Genomic DNA, 20,026 nt, shown 5'->3' on the forward strand with positions numbered 1-20,026 from the left:
AGTCATGAAAATATCCTGAAACTAAAGTGTGGTGGCCGACTGAAATACTTCAAAGTGCCTGTGAACCGTGAGTTTTAAAACAACCCATTTACTGCCCTGTGCATGATATCTTAAAAAAAAAAAAAAAAAAAAACTCAACGATCCAACGTGCTTTCTAAGGTGCAGAATTGCCACCAGATAGTCTTTACTGTGCTCCCAACGTGCAGCTTCTAGATTTTTAGAACATAACTCTGGGGTGGTTAAAATCAAACTGATAAAGGCGCTTGCAGCCAACCCTGACCCTCTGAGTTTGAAACCCCCGGATGGTGGAGAGACCCGACTCCTGTAAATTGTGCTATGACCGCTACATGCTCGCGCTCGCACGCATGCACACAGAGACCCGACTCCGACTAAGGAATTCCATGGCACCTGACATACCACAGCCGACTCTAAGCATTGAACTCTCGAACGTTGGTAAAGATGTCTCACGAAGTTTGGAAGTTCAATCGTTTCCAACACTCCGGGAGTAACACCTACGTTCTGTCGCGCCACACAAGCTGCCCTGACCACATACTCAAGCCTCCGCCTACACCTGAAGCTACACTAAAGCCCTCGAAAGCTGAAGGCTCGCCCTAGAGCTACCAGCCCTTTTCGAAACATCCGGCTACCGCCCCGCCTCCAACTCCGCCCACGGTCCCCGCCCCTAGTCCGCCAATCAGAAGAGCGGCTGCCGGAACTCGCTGTTGGAGGTTTGTAGGTGAGCGTTGTGTCCGGGCCTTGCATCGCCTCAAGACCCGCCCTCTCCACTAGCAACTCGCCAATCGGAAGCGCAGCCGCCGGAAGTGGCGGTTGGAGTTGTGGGTGGGCATTACAGCAGGCCCGAGGTGAGCTCTGAGGCTGGAGGTGGTGTGCGGCGTAAGTGGGTGGGTGGGCCGGCTGATGGGTGGAGGTCACGTGTGAGGGAGCGGCGGGGATCCGAGGTGACCCGACAGTGGTCGCTCTGTGCCCCTGAGAGCCTGGTTTTGGGGGCGGGCACGGCGGCGGCCATTCTGCGTGAACGCCCCTCTGCACTTCGCGGGCCCTGTCCGCCGGCGATTTAGTAATAGCTTGTCCTTTGGGCTCCGCTAAGGTATTTCTGAAATGTCGCTGCGGGGGTTGGCAGAACACCTCTACCAGGCGGGGTCGTGGGTGACAATTGCATAAAGGCGGTTGCTTCTCTGTGGAGTTAGCGTTCTGAGGTTAAAGTGTGAATTACAAAAAAAAAAAAAAAAAAAAAAAAAAAAATCTGCAGTTGAGACCCAGGTTCACCAGGGAAAGAAACCTGCATAGCTGTGTCTACCCTGCAAGCCATCTTTTATCGCCACCAGAGTCCCTAGTTAGGACTCCCAAGTGCGAGAGTGATGAGCAGAGACTTGTTAAATTGAGTACAGGGTCCTACGATTGGTATAAACTTAACCTCAAAATTAAGAAAACATATGGGAGTGTTCTCATCAAGTCAGTTCGTAATACTTTTCTTTAAAAAAAAAGAAAAAAGAAAAGAAGCCATGGAGGCAGGTGTGCGTGGGCCGAAGTGTGGAATAGTAGAACTTCAGATTTACAAATTGAGAAGGGACAGAAAGCCTGCGTAGGTCTGTGATATTGAGAGAGTCGCCTGCATTGAGTTCACTGTACAGAGACATTGATTATGTTTATAATAGTTGTCGGTTCTCCCGTGTGTGTGTGTGTGTGTGTGTGTGTGTGTGTGTGTGTGCGCGTGCACAGAATGTAAGAGATAACACGAAGTTATATATTCGTTTTTCTGTACAATTAAATAGTTTAAAAAATTTAGTAATTTTCTAATTTAGTAAAAAGTAATTGAAGTTTCCGTTGCTACATTGTATTTGTAAGTCCATAGTATAGTTTCATATTTAGAGTTAGTGGTCAAAATTTTTTCACCTAAATTCAGTTTATACTTCTCTAGGTTCGAACACAAGATTAATGTCACTTAAAAAAAAAAAAAGATACATTTAGGCTTTTAAATTTTTCTTTAGCCTGTACTTGCTTAAGCTTTGGGATCCTTCTCTCTGAAAAGGAGTTTTGCATAGGAAATCTTGTTTTCTGTCGCTAGAATTTGCACATTCATGGTGTACAGTCTATGTGGCAGCAAGTGCAAATCGATAGGTGAGGAATTGTAGTAAAACAGCTTTCATTGTCTTGAGAGCACAGTCGTGGTCTGGTAGGCAGGAAGGGTTAGAGCAGTGAGCTTCCTCTGTGGTCTCTCCTTTCTGGACCCCTACCTTATGCCAGACTCTCTTCAGAGTCCAGAGAATGGGTTGTGGGCATCTGTCGTAAGTGAGTAGGCTACTTGGTGTTGCTTTGTTTTGTTTTTTCCTCGAGGCAGGGTTTCTCTCCATAGTCCTGCTTAGGCTCCTTGGTTTTTAAGTTAGAATGAGAACCCATATATTAAAGGAACGGTTTTTCACTGTTGTTTCTCCTTAAAGAAAAGGGTTAGAGCTGTGTGGGAATTGTAGCCTTGGGGCATTTGAGGGAATAGGTTTTCTTTGTTTTGTTTTGCCATTGGGTGTGATTGAAAAACTGCATTTTAAAGTGACCCACAAGCTGTCAAAGCCAGCGGGCAGGTGGTAGGATCTGCTGGGAAGGAGAGTGGTGTAGTGATGGTTGAAGACACGTTTTAGAAGATAGTATTTTCTTTTCAGTGTGTTACTTTTGGGTGGTGGGAGGTAAAGACTTGAATTCTCAGACTCTTTTTTGCCTTGCTTGGTAGGAGCTGCTTTTCATCAGTGTGTGGGTAGGTTTAATACATTCTCCTGTAGAAGTTTGTTTTAAAGATGTGCTGGAAATATATGTACCTTGAATAACTTTCCTGATAATGACCATCTTTCTTTTGCAGCTTTTTGCTCGCGGTTCGGATTTGGTTTTGTTTTCTGAAGTATCTAAGAAGACATGGTTTCCACCCCACTTCCACAGCACGTCTAAATTTTATCTTCCTTTTGGATTTGTATTTTATGTCACAATGGTAAGTTGTGACATAGCATGCTAAAATTTGTATTCTATGGTATTCTCTTCCTTTAGCTCAGTAGAATGTAATAGTGTATAGAAACACTCAAATAACTTAGTCATGTCAAAAATTTTCTCTGTAAAAAAAACACCTGGCTGGTGTGTTGCCAGTTCAGTGGTAGGGTTACCACATCTAAATTACACAGATAATCCATGTGTTGAAACTTAGTTCTGCTTTGCCGGTTTTCTGAATCTTTGGCAAGGAGGTTGATATAAATGCAAAGTATTTTTGGGGGGAAGGTTGGGCTCCTCATGTTTTAAGTTTCCGCTTCCACCTTTATGTGTTCACATGTTCTGTGGATGTGGGTATATATGTTCGGTAAAGAAATAATAACAATTTCACTGCTCCTCCTCCACTTCTGTCCACCTTTTATTTTGCTTGCTTCTGTGGGTTCTGGAGGTTGAGCTCAGTTCATGATTGTGTGGCAGGCACTTTGAACTATTTCAGCAAACTCCTTCAGTTGAATGCTTTAAAATTAATAAATGCAGGCAGAGTTTGTCACACCTGTAACTGCAGTACTTAGGACACTCAGGTCACAGGATCCCTGTGAGTTGAAGGCCAATCAGGGCTAGAAAGAAAGCTCCAGTCAGCATAAGCTCCAGGGGTACAGCCCTGCTGGTCTCCTCCCACCCTCGCAAATAACTTCAGTGATGGGCAGGGTCTTCCTGCCTGCTTATTTCTGCCTCATTAGAAATCACGGGAGGTGTCACTATGGGATCCTTACCTTTTATGTGTACATACAAAATGATACACCCAAGTACTTGACAGGCATAGCGAGTACATGGTATAAGCAGTCACTCTCCGAGATACTGACTGCACATGCCATTTTAGCATTAAAAAAAAAGATTGATTGATTGATTTCATATACAGTATTCTGTCTACATGTATGCCTGCACACCAGAAGAGGGCACCAGATCTCATTATAGATGGTTGTGAGCCATCATGTGGTTGCTGGGAATTGAACTCAGGACCTCTGGAAGAGCAGACAGTGCTCTTAACCGCTGAGCCATCTCTCCAGCCTTTTTTTTTTTTTTTTTTTTTTTTTTTTTAGCATTTTTATGTATTTATGATCAACAGTCCTTAAAAAAAATCTTAGTGATGCATTGGAGCAGAGGCAGGTGAATTGCTGTGAGTTCGAGGCTAGCCTGGTCTACAAAGTGAGTACAGGACAGCTAAGGATACACAGAGAAACCCTGTCTTGAAAAACCAAAAAAAAAAAAAAAAAGAAAAAGAAAAAGAAAAAAAAGAAAGAAACAAGCACTTAATGAAGGATGTCAAATATTAAAAAACAAAACAAAACCCAAAAAACTAATAATGACAAATATGCTATTTGCTTTTTACAGCAGCAAGCTCTAGAACAAGCTTTGGATCGTGCAGAGGTGAGACCTGGCTGATTAAATGTGGAATTAGTGATGTTTGTAACTGATGGAAATCCCATAATAGGACATTTTGATAATTTTTAAGAGAATATAGTATTTTAGGCTAAGTGTGCTAATAATTTTCCTATGTGTGTATAAAACTGGATGACCTATAGGTATTAGTCATGTGAAATTTTATTAGGCTATGGAATAAAAATTATTTAAACAAGACCATAGAATTTCTAGTTTTTTTCTATCCTGACAAGTTTCTCTAAAATACCTTAATATGATCATTGTACTCAGATGTGCAATTTAAAAATAAATTTAGCTATAAAAATAAAACTTAGAATATATTTGTCCTGTAGAATTGTAATTTATTATACTGAAATGCTGAGTTGACTTTTACTGGAATTTAAACTTCATTTGTTTATGGCATATGTACAGGATGTAAGTTCAGGCGTGTCAAAGCCAAGCTGACAAAATGAGCTTTTTAACCTGTCCTGCTGCGGATGTGCAGCCCACCTACAGTTGCTTATATAAAAGCTGAATACAAGCTGTTTGACTAACTTTTCTGTTTCAGTATATTGTTGAAAGTGCTCGGCAGAGACCTCCTAAAAGGAAATATCTGTCTAGTGGAAGGTATGACTGTTTAATCGGTAATTTTTAATCTTTGAGTCTGTGAAATAAGATAACTGCCATTTGCTGTAGGCATTTCAAATGCTGTCGGTTCTTTGTATGGACAGGCTGAGCATCCCTGATCTGGAAATGTGAGAAATTCCACAATCACAATATGGAACTTACAAATCTTGATGGAATGGCACAAATGGATGTTTTCACACCCAACTTACTTGACAGGTTACAGTTAAAATGCTGGCATAGTAACAAGTGTATAAGTTGTCTTCCATGTCTTTCTGTAAATGTGCATGACCCTACACTTCAGCTTCATAATTCAGAAGCTAAAGAAGTCCAAAACACTACAGATATCAAGCATTTTAAAATAGTCCAGAGATGCTCAGCCTTCATTATGAGTTCGTAATGTGAGCTGGGGAATGTAATACCATGTTGAATTGGCACTGTACAGAAATTGGCAGACGTATTAATGTAGAGACATTGAAGTTAATGTCTTGTTATGTGCACAGGGGCAATGTACTGTATCGATTAAAGTCTTACATAGAAGATCTGGTTAGAGAAAAAAAAGATTTGGTTACAGAATTGAAACAATTAAAATAGTGAAAAGCAAACAAAATCATTTCATGATGAATATTTGTTAATTTTTTTCTAGAAAGTCAATATTCCAAAAACTTTATGACTTATATGTTGAAGAATGTGAAAAAGAACCCGAAGTTAAGGTAAATATAAATTCTTTATAGTATTAGGCTTTGGAGTTGTGGTGGAATGGGGACGTTAGAACGTTAGGTTTGAAGCAGCTTGCGATTTATATCTTCATGGCTGAGCATCCTTTCAGCCAGACTCCAGGCAGTTCTTTGGCTGACCATTGCATTCCCTGGGTAATCTGAGTTAGTGGTGAAGAACACTGTACACTGACTGAGTCCTGGGACATCATAAACAAAGCCAGTGTCTTCTGTTGACTTCCTTTGAGACCTGGCTCAGCCGACTTGAACTGATATCTCAGTAACCCACTTCTTAAGATTTAGCTGCACATTTGGGAGGGATTCAAGTATGCTAATAAAACATAAATTTGATCAAAGAATAAACTCAGGACCAGTTTAATTCATTTTTATTCAGCATAACAGTGTATTAAAATTATAATCAGTAGAAATTGACATTTTTAAAGCAAAGTTGTAGTTTATTAAGAAGTTTTCTTGTGCCAGGTGTGGTAGCACAAGCCTTTAATCCCAGCACTCGGGAGGCAGAGGCAGGTGGATCGCTATGAGTTTGAGGCTAGCCTGGTCTACAAAGTGAGTCCAGGACAGCCAAGGCTACACAGAGAAACCCTGGAGGGCCGAGAGGGAGTGAAAAGAAATTTTCTTGTGTGTGGTTTGTTTGAGATGCAGGTTTTACTACGCTGGCATGGAGAGTCCCCTGCCTCTAAGAGTGATGGAGAGTGATGGGATTGTGTGTACCATCACACACAGCTTTAAGAAAACAAAAATTAATACAGATTTAAACACAGGCATTGAGCAAGTCACAATTCACCCCAAAACTTAGCTTCATGAAATGTTTTAAACTCTCAGGATGAAAGTGTCTTAAGGGCTTTGTGAGCTTCTGTTTTATTTTTTAATTTAAACATAAATGACATCTGAACATTTAGCCATAAATAAATAAATTAATTAATTAATTAATTAATTCCAATAATGTCTGATGTTTAAAGTCTCTACCTTAGGGGAACAAACCCTTAAACTCATAAATATTGTAGCATACTTTCCATATGTTTCATTCAAATATGACCTAACAAATTACATGTTTAAAGCATGTATTTTTTTAAATTTTGAATAAACTATGTACTCAGCATAACAATTTACATAATTCCTATATTCATCATTTTAGAAACTAGAGCTAAGATAAGAGAGACATCATAAAGAATCTAGTGGAGTCAACAAGCTCAGCTTGATGAATATATTGGCTGCCTGCTTTTATGACACAGGCAGAACTGAGCGGTCGCTGTACCCTGGAGCCTAAGATGCTATCTAGCCATTTAAGAAAGGCATTCCCAGCCAGTAGTTTGTTTTTGCTCTTGCTGCTAATTGTTTCTGGGTTTTTTGTTGTTGTTTTGTTTTGTTTTTCAGGTTGCATAGTGTTTTCATTCTGTTTTGATGTTAGATAAAAGTTTATGACTTCTGGGACCAGTTCACCAGATAAAAGTACTTGCTATGGAGCCTATGAGAGGATTCTGGGGATCTAGATGGTGGAAGGAGAGAACTGACTTCCACAGATTGTTCTCTGACCTCCACAAGAAGCCTTTGGCATGTGTATGCCCCATCTCACACACAATTATAATTATATGTTTATAATATTTTATATACTATAATTATATACTTAATATATGGTACTCAAAACAGGTTTGTGTTTTTAAATACTGAAAAGATAAATATTTTCACTCTGTCTTTCCTAAGATAGAATGAAATGCATTTAGTCTTTAAGTTGGTTTCATGTAAAGCCATATATGTATAAACTTGTAGATTTTAATATGTATGCATGTTTCCAGATATATGTTAAAAAGCAGTTAAGGTGCTTCTTAAGCTTGTGTTGAATTGATAGAAAGCTGTTTAAACTATTTCCTTTGACCAGCTAGCTCTTTTTAGGCTCAACATTTCAGCTAATTAGACTTGCTGAAGACTTCTTCACATCTGAGTAGATTATAAGTTTTGAAGAATTAGGCATTATCACTGTGCAATCAGTAAGGTCCCCAGCTTTTCATGCATACACTTGTATTAAGTGTTTCTATTATAGAGGTTCCATCCTCCTCCTCCCCGCCACCTCACTAGACCTCAGCTGGCCATGAAGTACGATGATAATTCTTTTGCCTCAGCCTGCCATGTGCTGGGCCTATCGACATAAGCTATCTTGCTTTTGTTGTTGTTGTTTGTTTAAACAGTGGTTCTCATCCTTCCTGATGCTGCAACTTCCTAATACAGTTCCTTATGGTACAGTGATCTCCAACCATAAAATTATTTTTTGTTTCTACTTCATAACTGAATCATAACATAATTTACTTTATAACTGAATCATAATGTAACTATCTGTTTTCTGCTGGTCTTAGGTGACCTCTGTGAAAGGGTCATGTGACCCCCCCAAAGGCGTTGTGACCCACAGATTGAGAACTACTGGTTTAAAAGCTAGTATTGTTGGGGGCTGGAGAGATGGCTCAGCGGTTAAGAGCACTGTCTGCTCTTCCAGAGGTCATGAGTTCAATTCCCAGCAACCACATGGTGGCTCACAGCCATCTATAATGCAATCTGATGCATATTGTTTACATAATAAATAAATCTTTAAAAAAAAAAAAAAAGCTAGTATTGTTATATAATACAGTCCAGGCTGGCCTGGAACTCAGTCTTTTTGTTTTGTCCTCTTTTAAGTGCTGAGATTACAGGTGCATATCCATGCAAAGCCAGTTTATGGTTTGAGTTAACTTGCATAAAGCATGCTAGTGGGTAACAATTTAATTGACTGTACTGTCCTGTGAATTGTGATGTTCCCAGGTATTTGGCATTGTAGTGTGGAAGGGTCACCAATAGATACATACTGTTTTCATGAACCTTTCCTCTTTTTAAAGCAGAAATTAAGAAGAAATGTGAACTTATTAGAGAAGCTTGTTATGCAAGAGACTTTGTCGTGTTTAGTAGTCAATCTGTACCCTGGAAATGAGGGGTATTCGCTGATGCTCAGGGGAAAAAATGGATCAGGTAAGGCCTTCCAAAGGATGCCTGCCACAAAATACCTCGGCTTTAAAAAAAAGTTAGCTGTTACACCTTTAATTAGAGATTGTCCTGATTAAAAGACAAATTTTTTTATTTTTTTTTAAAGACAGGGCTTCTCTGTGTAGCCCTGGCTATCCTAGAACTCACTCAGTAGATCAGGCTGGCCTTGAACTCAGAGATTGGCCTGCATGTACCTCCCAGGTGATGGGATTAAAAGAGTACACTACCACTGCCTGGCTTAAAAGACAAAATTCTTTTGGTTTTGGTTTGTTTGTTTGTTTGTTTGTTTGTTTTTCCAGACAGAGTTTCTCTGTATAGCCTTAGCTCACTCTGGACTCACTCTGTAGACCAGGCTGGCATTGAACTCACAGAAATCTGCCTGCTTCTACCTCCCCAAATGCTGGTATTGCAGGTGTATGCCACTAAAAGACCAATTCTTATTCTATATTTTTTCTCCTCTTGACTTTTGCTAGAATGTTTGGCATTGTTGTAGTGTGTAGATTATCTTTTCTGAACTTGCATTTGAAAATTATTATAATTGATTATATCTTTAAATTTTTTTAGATTTTTTTATGTGTATGAATATTTTGTATGTCTATATATATCTGTACCACATGCATGCCTGGTACCTTCAGAGTCTAGAGGAAGAGGTTGGGTACCCTGAAGTGGAGTTGCAGATGGTTCTGAGCCACCATGTGGGTGCAGAAAATCGAACCCCGATTCTCTAGAAGAGCAGCCTGAGCTTTAACTCCGCACCACCTCTCTAGTCCCTATCCCTTCTTCTTATAATTTATTTTATTTAGTTGGGGGATGGGGGGAGAACCATGGCACTTAGGTCGTGGTTCTAGTGATAGAGCTCAGGTTTTCAAGCTTAGCTCCAAGTGCTTTAACCACTGAACCATCCTGCCAGCCTGATTATGGTTTATAATTAATAGAACAGGTGATTTTTAATAATTATGTATTTTTATTACCATATATTTTAATACCGTATATTTTACGGTAACAAGGTATCATAACTGCATTTTATATACTGAGTATAAAAGTTTGGAAATTAAGCATTCATTGCCTTTTGACTAATTTTTATTGAGACATCAGAAAATAGGAAACACTCAAAATATTTCTAAGAAGATATCTAGTGTTGTGGATGTGAAGAACATTAAAACATATTCTTAGATTTCATTTAAAGAGGCATCTTAGACTTTAATAATATGAGCACCACAAGGAACTTAGCTAGTGAAGAATTCCATTTATGGGGATAGGAATATAGCTTTGGTAGAATACTTGCCTAGCATGCACAGAGCTTAGAGTTCAGTCCAGGGCACCACATAACCCTGATGTGGTGTCCCTGGCCTGTAATCCTCTCAGCATACAGAGGCAGAAGGAGGTTCAGTTGTAGTGAAATTTTTCAGTAATGTAATGTGATTGGCTTCTAAGACTTAGCCTTTGAGCTTTATTTTTAAGATTTATTTTTATTATTTTTAATTATGTATATGTGTTTATGTGTTTGTATAGGTATGGACATTGAGTACAGGCGCCCACAGAGGTGACAGTACTAGTTAGTTTTGAGCTGCCATGTGGGTGCTAGGTACAAAAGGGCAAGTGGTCTTAACCATTGAGCTAATTCTTTAGCCCTGTGTATCTTATTATTTAAAAGTCATTTAAATTACAATTCTAAGCCGGGCGTGGTGGCGCACACCTTTAATCCCAGCACTCGGGAGGCAGAGGCGGGCGGATCGCTGTGAGTTCGAGGCCAGCCTGGTCTACAAAGTGAGTCCAGGACAGCCAAGGCTAACACAGAGAGACCCTGTCTCGAAAAACCAAAAAAAAAAAAAAAAAAAAAAAAAAAAAAAAATTAAAAAAAAAAAAAAATTACAATTCTAACTTTTTTCCGAATCTGTTTCGTAAATTTTGTGTTAAAATTAAGATTCTGAGACCATCCGATTGCCTTATGAAGAAGGGGAACTGCTTGAATACTTAGATGCAGAAGAATTACCTCCAATTTTGGTTGATCTCCTTGAAAAATCACAGGTAATAAAAACAAGACAAAATATGTTTTTAAAAATAACCTGTATATAGTAGCATGTGCCACCCTATCTACTTAGAAGGCTGAAACAGAAACATCCCAAACTTTGAGGCCAGCCTGGGCAACACTGCAGTGCTCCATTCCTAAAGTGTGTGTGTATTCACACGCACACACACGCACATATATATACACGTACAAATGAATACACATACACCTATGAACACACACACACAAAAGAAATGTCTTTTTTATCCCTTCTTTGTGGCAGTAGATAGTGAACTAAGGTCTCATACATGTTAGGCTGCCAGCTTACAACAAACTATACTCGGTCCCCAGAAAAAATGTTTTGTGTAGTGTATATCATGTGCATGCATGTAACATATCCTTTGTGTTGTGGTTTTGTTTTGTTTTTTGAGACATGAGCTTACTTGTAGCCTGGCTGGCTCAGTTAGAACTGGTGGTTTTATCACCTCAGACCCTTGAATGCTACAGGGGTAGGCATGCGCTGCCACACACACCAATGTTATGAGTAGTGTTTAAGGCAGAAAGTGAGACACTGCAGCAGTGCTGTTTAAAAATGGCTTATTGTGGCTTACTTGTTTGCTACACTGTTTTGTGCAGATTGAGTACTTCTAAAATTGCTATAATTCATTCTGGAAATTTCCCAAGGTTACAATGAATAAATTATGAAAGAATCTATTTTCACTATTTACGAAGCTTACTTGCCGATCACAGGGTACTGTAGAGAGTAGCCTGGAGGTAGCTCCTTGTCTTGCTCTTCTTGCTCCCTGAACTGGCTCCATCCCTTCCTGTGTTAGTGGCACCAGTCGACCAGCTACCAGGATTCCTGCATTTTTCTCCACACTTTTTCTTTAGTTTCCTTTTAGCATGGGTAAATTCCATTCCTAAGGTGTGATCCCCATTTTTCTTTCTAAATCTTACCCTTTTCTGTGGCTTACAAACCATAATTTTCCACTAGATACAGAATACAAACGTGCTGTGTTCTCAACTTGAAAACCTCTCCTGACCTCATTGTTTTTTCAGCTGTTGCTTTAAGAGTTCTCTTTATCACTTTAAAAACAGTTACATAGGTGTGGTTGCTAACGGAATATTTATTGGATGGATGAAGATACTTCCAGTAGCCAGATGTTTAATTGAATTGATTAAAAAGGGGTTGCTTTCATTAATCCCAACTAGAGACTCCTTAGGTTGCAAATCGTGTGGTATGCAGCTGTAAGGGCAGTAGTGATTAGTATAATTAGGAGGCTATAGGTATTGGTATACTAAACTCTCAATTGTTAACAACAAAGTGATAGAAGGTACAGCTTTGGCTAAACATAACATTTGAAATATTTATTGTCAAGGTTGTGATTAATAGATCCTGAGCATAAATAGTAGTGTTAAGAAAAGTATGAACTTAGGGAAGGAAGCTAAGTTGGGTTCATAATTCCTAGATTAACTATTAGTATTGGGCCTGGTTGACTTAAGATAATGACTACTATGGTGTGTGTGTGTGTGTGTGTGTATTGATTTATATTTGAGCATAAATAGTTGTAATGGTGTAAAGTGCCCAAACATACTGTGAGAGATGGATAGCAGGTGAGTTGTAAATTGAGTGCTAAGTTTTCTTAAGCTTGTAATACAACATAATTATGAGTTAAATTTATAATTAGCTCCCTCTTGTTAATATAGTCTAAAAGTCTAGACATTTTAGGAAAGCAATTTATGTGGTTATATCTAGACATTTTAGGAAAGCAGTTTATGTGGCTATATCTAGAAGCTGGAACTCTGGCTCAGCTGATTGATTGTGTATAGCAATGACAAACTGCACAACAGCCATGAAGCTAGTGAAGTGAACTAATGAGCCCGGGCTTCAGAAGAGCTACAGCCCCGAGAAACTCCTGCCACGCCCCTCCTGCATGAGTGCCAAAGTCATCCTGGCACTCTGTTAACAGTTTTTGTTTTTGTTTTCAAGACAAGGGTTCCTCTGTGTAGTCCTGGCTGTCCTGGAACTCTCTTTGTAGATCAGACTGGCCTCGAACTCAAAGAGATCCACCTGTCTCTGCCTCTTGAGTACTGGGACTAAAGGCATGTGCCACCATACCCGGCTTGTTAACAGTTTTACATTGCTTTTTATAAAAATGAACATGAAAATACATGTCATCCTCTTTAGTAGTTTATAGAGTAGTGTATCCACTTAATATATTTAATGGGGGTATAAAATTTAAAGAATGTGAAACATTCAGTATAAGCTCACTTATGTTGGCTTTTGAAAAGTTACATTTAGCTGCATGTGTGGCACATGCCTTTAATCTCAGCACTTGGAAGGCAGAGGCAGGTGGATCTCTGTGAGTTTAAGGCCAGCCTGGTGTACAGAGTGAGTTCCAGGTCAGCCAGGGCTACACTGAGAAGCCCTGTGTTGAAAAACCAAAATAATAATGATGATAATGATGATGATGATGATGAAAAGTTTTATTTACCTGAGCCTTTTTAAAAAAATTATTTTACTTAAAACAGGTTAATATTTTTCACTGTGGATGTGTGATAGCAGAAATACGTGACTATAGGCAGTCCAGTAATATGAAGTCTCCTGGTTACCAAAGTAGGCACATTCTCTTACGTCCAACAATGCAGGTATGGAATGTTTAATTAGAAAAGTACTGTTTTTTGTTTTAGTTGGATTTATTTATTAAATGTCCATATATTTCTATGAACATGTTTTTAAAAATATTTTGTTTCTTCTAGACTTTAGTCTGTGATGTCCATTCTATAACAAGTGAGAACCATAAATGGACCCAGGTTAGTTTCCTCTCTAATCCCAAGTAGGCCACACACACTGACATTAGATTGGCATGTTAGGTTGGACACTTGAACAAAACCAAAATTGCCTTATGAGCTTTAAGATTGTAAAATCTCCCTACATTTAGAAATCCCTCAAGGAACTTTATATAATCTAGTCCCAATTGCTTCCAATCTTGCAGATAAACTAGAGTAAAGTTAACCGATGAAGCCTAATGTGAAAATTGTTTGTTTTTTTACCCTCTAAAACAAAAGCTTTATTCTTACTATTGAATACAAATAGATTGTGGTTTTCCTTTCACCTAGGGTTCTATAATTCTGCAGGAAGCTTAGTTTTTCTCCTCTTTCTCTCCCTCTCTTTCTCCCTTCCTTTTCTTTTTCTTCTTGAGGTAAGATCTCTAGCCCAGGCTGGCTTGAGATCCTGCTGCCTTAGCCTTCTGAGCTCTGAGAGTTGAAGACTTCCATCCCCACACCTGGCCGAACAGGCTTCTTAGCAATGACAACAGCTACTGGTCCTCTAGTTCTAGCTCTTGTTTACGTGTTGCTGTGGGGAGAAAGTGTCGGTGATGAAGTCACCCTCTATGAGATGTGCTTGTGACCTAAGATTCAGTTTATCCATAACTAGTAAGTAGTGAGGTTTAATCTGGGCTGTTCCTTTCCTATCTATAGAATGTTGAATGGACAAGCTTGCAGTCAGTACTGGAGAGAGTAAGGCATTGCTTTCTTAAATTGGCTGGTAACCAAAGGAGAGAATATAACTATTCCTAATTCTTCCAGCGTTCCTGAATAGATGATATTTTAAGTAACCAAACAAATATCCACTGTTTGAATTTGACTGTTTTTTACAACATGCAAATAACTCAGTTTCCATTAGAAGTTTCCTTATCTTGTCAGGTTTACACATTAATGTTTAAACCTCAGTTACTACATTTACTTTAGTCTTTAGCAAACTTCCTGGCAATATTTCTGAGTTAAATGATGTATGTTTATCAAAAATGTATCTGAGGCTGACATACGCTCTTGTGTATTTCAGGAAGACAAACTTTTGCTTGAGAGCCAGCTGATTCTAGCTACGGCAGAACCACTGTGTCTTGACCCATCTGTGGCAGTAGCATGTACTGCAAATAGGCTGCTCTATAACCGGCAAAAGATGAACACTCGCCCCATGAAACGGTAATCACCAGCACTTGTGTGACGCAGGCTCTTAAGTGTTGCTAGCCCAAGTGCCCTTTCCCGCAGCATGTGAGTGCTGGATTTTTACATTTGAAAATAGGATTTTTAATGGCCTTGTGTTATGGTTTTGTGTGATATTTTTCTTTAGTATTCTCTGCATTATTGTACAGGGATTTTTTTTTCCCCTGCAGGCTTTTAAAGAAGGAACTTATATAAGATTATGGTCTGTTTACCAAAAAGGCGGTGAGGCTGAGAAAAGGCCAGATAGGAGCAGGAGGATAGTTGCTTCATTACTTCTCCACACCACTTGGAAGCAGTTAACAAGGAAACAGAGTGTAACTTAGAGTTTTGAGAAAAAGAATCACAGTTTTAGAGATTAATTTATAATGGTTATTTCTGGATTTGAATCAGGATGGCCACATGGTCATGAGTATTTTGCTTGGTTTTTTCTGTTGTTGTTGTTTGTTTGTTTGTTTTCCACCTGTGCCTAAAGCTTGCAGGCATGAAAGTATTATTTACATGTACAACACTTTTGTGTATGTATATAATATATAGAGATTGTAGATAGGTGCTTGTGATTTAATTTGTAATCAATGCATGCTACTTCTTTTCCATGTATGAGTTGTCCCTTTATTGAATTCCAATATATTTTAGGTGTTTGAAGAGGTACTCCAGGTCTTCCCTGAACCGGCAGCAGGACCTGTCTCATTGCCCTCCTCCTCCTCAGCTGAGGTTACTTGATTTCTTACAAAAACGGAAGGAAAGGAAAGCAGGTCAACATTATGACCTCAAAATTTCTAAAGCAGGAAATGTAAGTATTGTTAAGGAGCTCACTGTACTGATAGGCTAGCCTTGCTCTAAGTTGTCTGTGTAATTGTTCTGCTTTTAACTTTGCAGTGTGTAGACATGTGGAAGCGGAGCCCCTGTAACTTGGCTGTGCCTTCTGAAGTAGATGTAAGTTCATGCATGCTGCTCTCTAGCACAGGGCCAGAGTCATCATTAGGAAGCTAGTTCCGTGACAGAATGAGGAAAACAACAACAACTTGTTTTTTAAGAAAACAAGTTCTCATTTTAAGAAGCCGTGTGTTTATATCAGTCATGTAGTTTGTTGTTTTGTCCTTTGAGTCTGGCTTTGGTTGTATAGCCGAGGATGTCCTCAAACATGGGGTAATCCTCCTATCTCAGTCAGTCTCCCAAGTCCAGAGATTATGGACTCGGTTACACAGGGGCATGATGTTTGAGTAGAGTTTTGTGTTAGGAGCAGGGATAATGGTAAGGTTTCAGAATATGCAAAAAGTGTGGCATATTTTACATAATGACAGGAAATGTCCTTGTGTCTTTCTCTAGTGTTTCTTCATAATTAACTCACAGTGTTATGTACTCAAACTGGTGAAATGTAAAGATATTAGTAATATTAGAGCTATGGCCCAAATTAGGAACTCCCAGCAGTATTCTTTACTATTAATCTCTATGACACATGAACTCTAAGTGATCATAAGGGTGTTATGAAACATTATTTTGTATTTCATTTCCTATTTCTTTTAGAGCCCATTTTTGTTATTTTTTCAGTTATTTATATACATGTTTGTTTTTATATTGTATACGCATGTGCATGCCGTAACACATGTGGAAGATCAAAGGACAACTTTTGGGAGTTGATTCTTTGCTTCTGCCACATTGCTCCTGGGCAGCAAACTCATATGTTCAAGCTAAGCCATCTTGCCAGTTCTTACTCATTTCTTTATGATTGTCATTCCAAAATTATTCATTATTTCAATAATGCTTTTTGTATTATTGTTATAACAGTTAAAACACAAAGCCAAAGGCATCTATAGACTATGCATATATATGTGGCCTCCAGGCAGCCAGTGCTCTTAACCACTAAACCATCTGCAGCCTCACATGCCAAACTTCTCATTAAATGCATCAGAAGGGTTTTCAACTCCTAAATACAAGTGCTTGTTGACACTGCTGGTTGAAACCCTTGTTCCCAGTTGTTTCTGTTGAATTGTCTTTGTTCCAATACGATTCCATTTGATTCAATGTCTTCATTGTTTAGGTGGAGAAATATGCTAAAGTAGAAAAATCCATCAAATCTGATGACTCACAACCAACAGTCTGGCCAGCTCATGTAAGTAATTAGTACCAGTCTCTTTCATTGATGATGCATTTTGCCTATGTATGGTTTGTCTTGAGATAGTGTCTCTTGTAGCCCAAACTGGCCTCAGACTTGCAATGTAGTTAAGGCTGACCCTGGAACATCGATCATCTTGCTTTTACTGTCCTAATTCCAGATGTGCCCCTACCATATTTGGCTTAAAATGCTTATAAATTGGGCTCTGAATTTATTAAACAGAAAATTACTTTTTTGGGTTTTTTGTTTTTGTTTTTCGAGACAGGGATTCTCTGTATAATAGCCCTGGCTGACCTAGACTCACTTTGTAGACTAGGCTGGCCTCGAACTCACAGAGATCCACCTGCCTCTGTCTCCTGAGTGCTAGGATTACAGGCGTGCACCACCATTCCCGGCTTAGAAAATTACTTTTAATATATAACTTTTTAAAAGTGTAATTTGAGCTCTTGTGGGCATCAAGGAAAAATAATTAGCCCTGAGTATGTTTTTCATTTTACAGAGCAGTTTTAATGTAACATTTTTATGTAGGGTATGGTAGCCTATGCCTATAATATCAGCTCTTGGAGGCAGAGGCTGGAGGCTCCCAAATTGAAAGCCAGTCTGGACTATATAGGGAGCTACTCAAAACACCAAAATAAGAGTCAAGTCTAACGGTACATTACTGCAAGCCCAGACTAGGGAAACTGCTGCTAGGAAAGGGTGTTTTGACAATATCCTGAGCTACTATATATATCATATAGTATATACGTATACTACATAGTATAATTTCTATACTCTTATAGAAAACAAACACATTTTTATTGTTGTTTTGGCTGTATATTGGTGGTTCTCACTTGCCTTTGTTTAAAATTAGCATATTCTTTTAAAGATGTCTTTGAGACATGATTTTCTGTGTGACCTCGGCTTGCCTGGAATTTTGCTGTATTTACCAGCTGGTCTTGGACTTGTTATCATTCTGCTGCCTCTGCCTTCTGAATGCTGATGTAACAGGCATATACCACATGCCTGGCTTAAAGCTAGCTCTGAATGGAACAGATCTGATTTTCTCATTGTAATAATTTCTTATTATTTTTGATGGCCTCTAGGGGCAAATTAATAAGATTTATGAACATCTTAAAGGTGTTTTATATGGATGGCTGATGACAAAAACATTCTGCTTTCAAACTTTATTTTCAGACTGTTAAATATTGCAGTGTATGTATAGTTTATGAAGCTCTGTGCATGTCTCTCCGGCTTGCTGAGGTGCAGCATTGGAACACTTAGTATAAAGGACTGTGAAGAGAGAGTCCTAAGCAATAGTTCTCCATGGGAGTTTGGGCTGTTAAATCCCTTTACATGTAGTTGTTTGTTTCTGTTTGTGAGATGGGGTCTTACTGTATAGTCCTAGCTGGCCTGGAACTCACTGTCTAGACCAAGCTGGTCTTGAGCTCAAAGAAATCTGCCTCCCAAGTACTAGAGTTAGGACACTTGCCACCACCTTGACCAGTTCATTTACTTGTAATGTGGAAATAGCTATGCCAGTGATGGCAATATTCAGTAAATGTTTGTTATAATTTTCATTATATGTGTAGAAATATATATCAATTTCTTAATGTACGACTCAGTATCATATATAATCATCCTGAGCTTTATGGTTTTATGCTGCCTTAAACATTTCTTTAGTCCCCTGTATATACCAGACATAAGTCAGTTTTTATTGTTATTTTGTTGTTGATGATTTTTGCTGCTTGAGAAGAAATTATTTGGGATTCTCTGTCCTTTCAGGATGTAAAAGACGATTATGTATTTGAATGTGAAGGTGGTAATCAGTATCAGAAAACAAAGCTGACCATCTTACAGTCTCTCGGTGATCCACTTTACTATGGTAAAATACAGCCCTGGAAAGCAGATGAAGACAACGACAGCCAAATGTCTCCATCTCAGTGAGTTCTGATGAGTAGATATAGTAGACAGAGGCCATCCAGAACCTATTTACAACTACCAAGGAGCTGCCAACTACGGAATACAGTTTTCCTCTAGGGATTTGGTATTTAATATATACCAATGTATATATTATATATACACATATATATATTTTGACAAAGGATGTGAGTATAGTTGAAATTGAGTTATTTATAATCATCTATTTTTAAAGTACAGATAATTATTTTTGTGGTAGCTTTGGGATTTTGCTTTTATTATGTTTATATTGTTGGCACTTTATGTAGTTGATTTTCTGAATGATACATTATTAGTACAGGATACTAATACTTAGTTTTGATTTTGGGGGTTGGGGAGCTTGGCCAAGGTCCGTGTAGCCCTAGCTGGCGTGGAACATGCTATGGAGACTAGGCTGGTCTCAAACTCACTGAGATTGGCCTGCTTTTGCCTCTGCCTCCTTAGTGCTGGGATAAATTTTGATTATATGGCATGTAAATTTGATATATGTATTATTACTTTGTTTTTTAAAATCACATTCATACTGTTTTAAAAGATGGGAAAGAGCTCATGAAAATGAAAAAAAAAAAAGAGTAGAGTTCAGTTGTATCTCAGATTATCATTAAAACCTTTACTAAAATTGATTTGAAATTTATGAAGAATGATGGATTTTAGAGTTCCTTTACTCATACCTAGGCAAAAACAAGAAGAACTGGCAGGAATGCCTCAGTTTACAGCTATCAACTGTTTTGAATATGCATATTTCTGAAATTCTTCTCCCAAAGACACATTCACCATTGTAAATGGACCTGCTTCTGTATAGCGTAGGACACAGGACCTATTCGTTTGTGAAAGTTCAGTCCCTGTGGCCATGGGGCAGCGTCTGCCATTCTTCTGCAGCATCTGTGCTCTTCCACACCCTTCCATCTTCAGAGCCTAGGAGCTGGGAGGTTTAAGTTTGGCCTTCCTTAACTGTTTTTCTTCTACATTTTATATTTCAGCTCCTCCGCAGAGGACCATTCAAATTGGTAATTAAAAAATAAGACTCACTTGTTTTAATATGTTAAGTTACAATGTCAAACTTGAACAAAAACCTTAGAAAAGATTTTTGTTTGAGTTGGCAGTAAGCTTTCATTCTTGTCTACAATAATTTTAAGACTTCCAGAATCAAATGAATGGAAAGCCACAGCAGTTCAGTAGTCACTG

The 20,026-nt window shown here is 38.6% G+C and overlaps 1 protein-coding gene across 8 annotated transcripts in view; it reads left to right on the plus strand.

Annotated features, from left to right (window-relative positions):
• Positions 1 to 741: 741 nt before the first annotated feature.
• Positions 742 to 20,026, plus strand: part of Supt20h (SPT20 homolog, SAGA complex component) — a 33,600-nt gene continuing 14,315 nt past the window's right edge. For 4 of the 8 annotated variants that reach the window (XM_051157143.1, XM_051157149.1, XM_051157146.1 and 1 more), the window contains exons 1-15: positions 742 to 902; positions 2,870 to 2,995; positions 4,381 to 4,416; positions 4,976 to 5,034; positions 5,678 to 5,744; positions 8,630 to 8,759; positions 10,699 to 10,802; positions 13,315 to 13,431; positions 13,543 to 13,596; positions 14,630 to 14,769; positions 15,424 to 15,580; positions 15,667 to 15,723; positions 16,829 to 16,900; positions 18,668 to 18,825; positions 19,822 to 19,848. In XM_051157143.1, the coding sequence (XP_051013100.1) occupies positions 2,993 to 2,995; positions 4,381 to 4,416; positions 4,976 to 5,034; positions 5,678 to 5,744; positions 8,630 to 8,759; positions 10,699 to 10,802; positions 13,315 to 13,431; positions 13,543 to 13,596; positions 14,630 to 14,769; positions 15,424 to 15,580; positions 15,667 to 15,723; positions 16,829 to 16,900; positions 18,668 to 18,825; positions 19,822 to 19,848 (1,181 nt within the window). In that variant the 5' untranslated portion in view covers positions 742 to 902; positions 2,870 to 2,992. The remainder of the gene's footprint in view (positions 903 to 2,869; positions 2,996 to 4,380; positions 4,417 to 4,975; positions 5,035 to 5,677; positions 5,745 to 8,629; positions 8,760 to 10,698; positions 10,803 to 13,314; positions 13,432 to 13,542; positions 13,597 to 14,629; positions 14,770 to 15,423; positions 15,581 to 15,666; positions 15,724 to 16,828; positions 16,901 to 18,667; positions 18,826 to 19,821; positions 19,849 to 20,026) is intronic. The other 4 variants (XM_051157151.1, XM_051157145.1, XM_051157148.1 and 1 more) reach the window with 2 other exon arrangements.

Source organism: Acomys russatus, chromosome 15, assembly GCF_903995435.1.
Source record: "Acomys russatus chromosome 15, mAcoRus1.1, whole genome shotgun sequence".
In the NCBI taxonomy this organism is placed as follows: domain Eukaryota; kingdom Metazoa; phylum Chordata; class Mammalia; order Rodentia; family Muridae; genus Acomys; species Acomys russatus.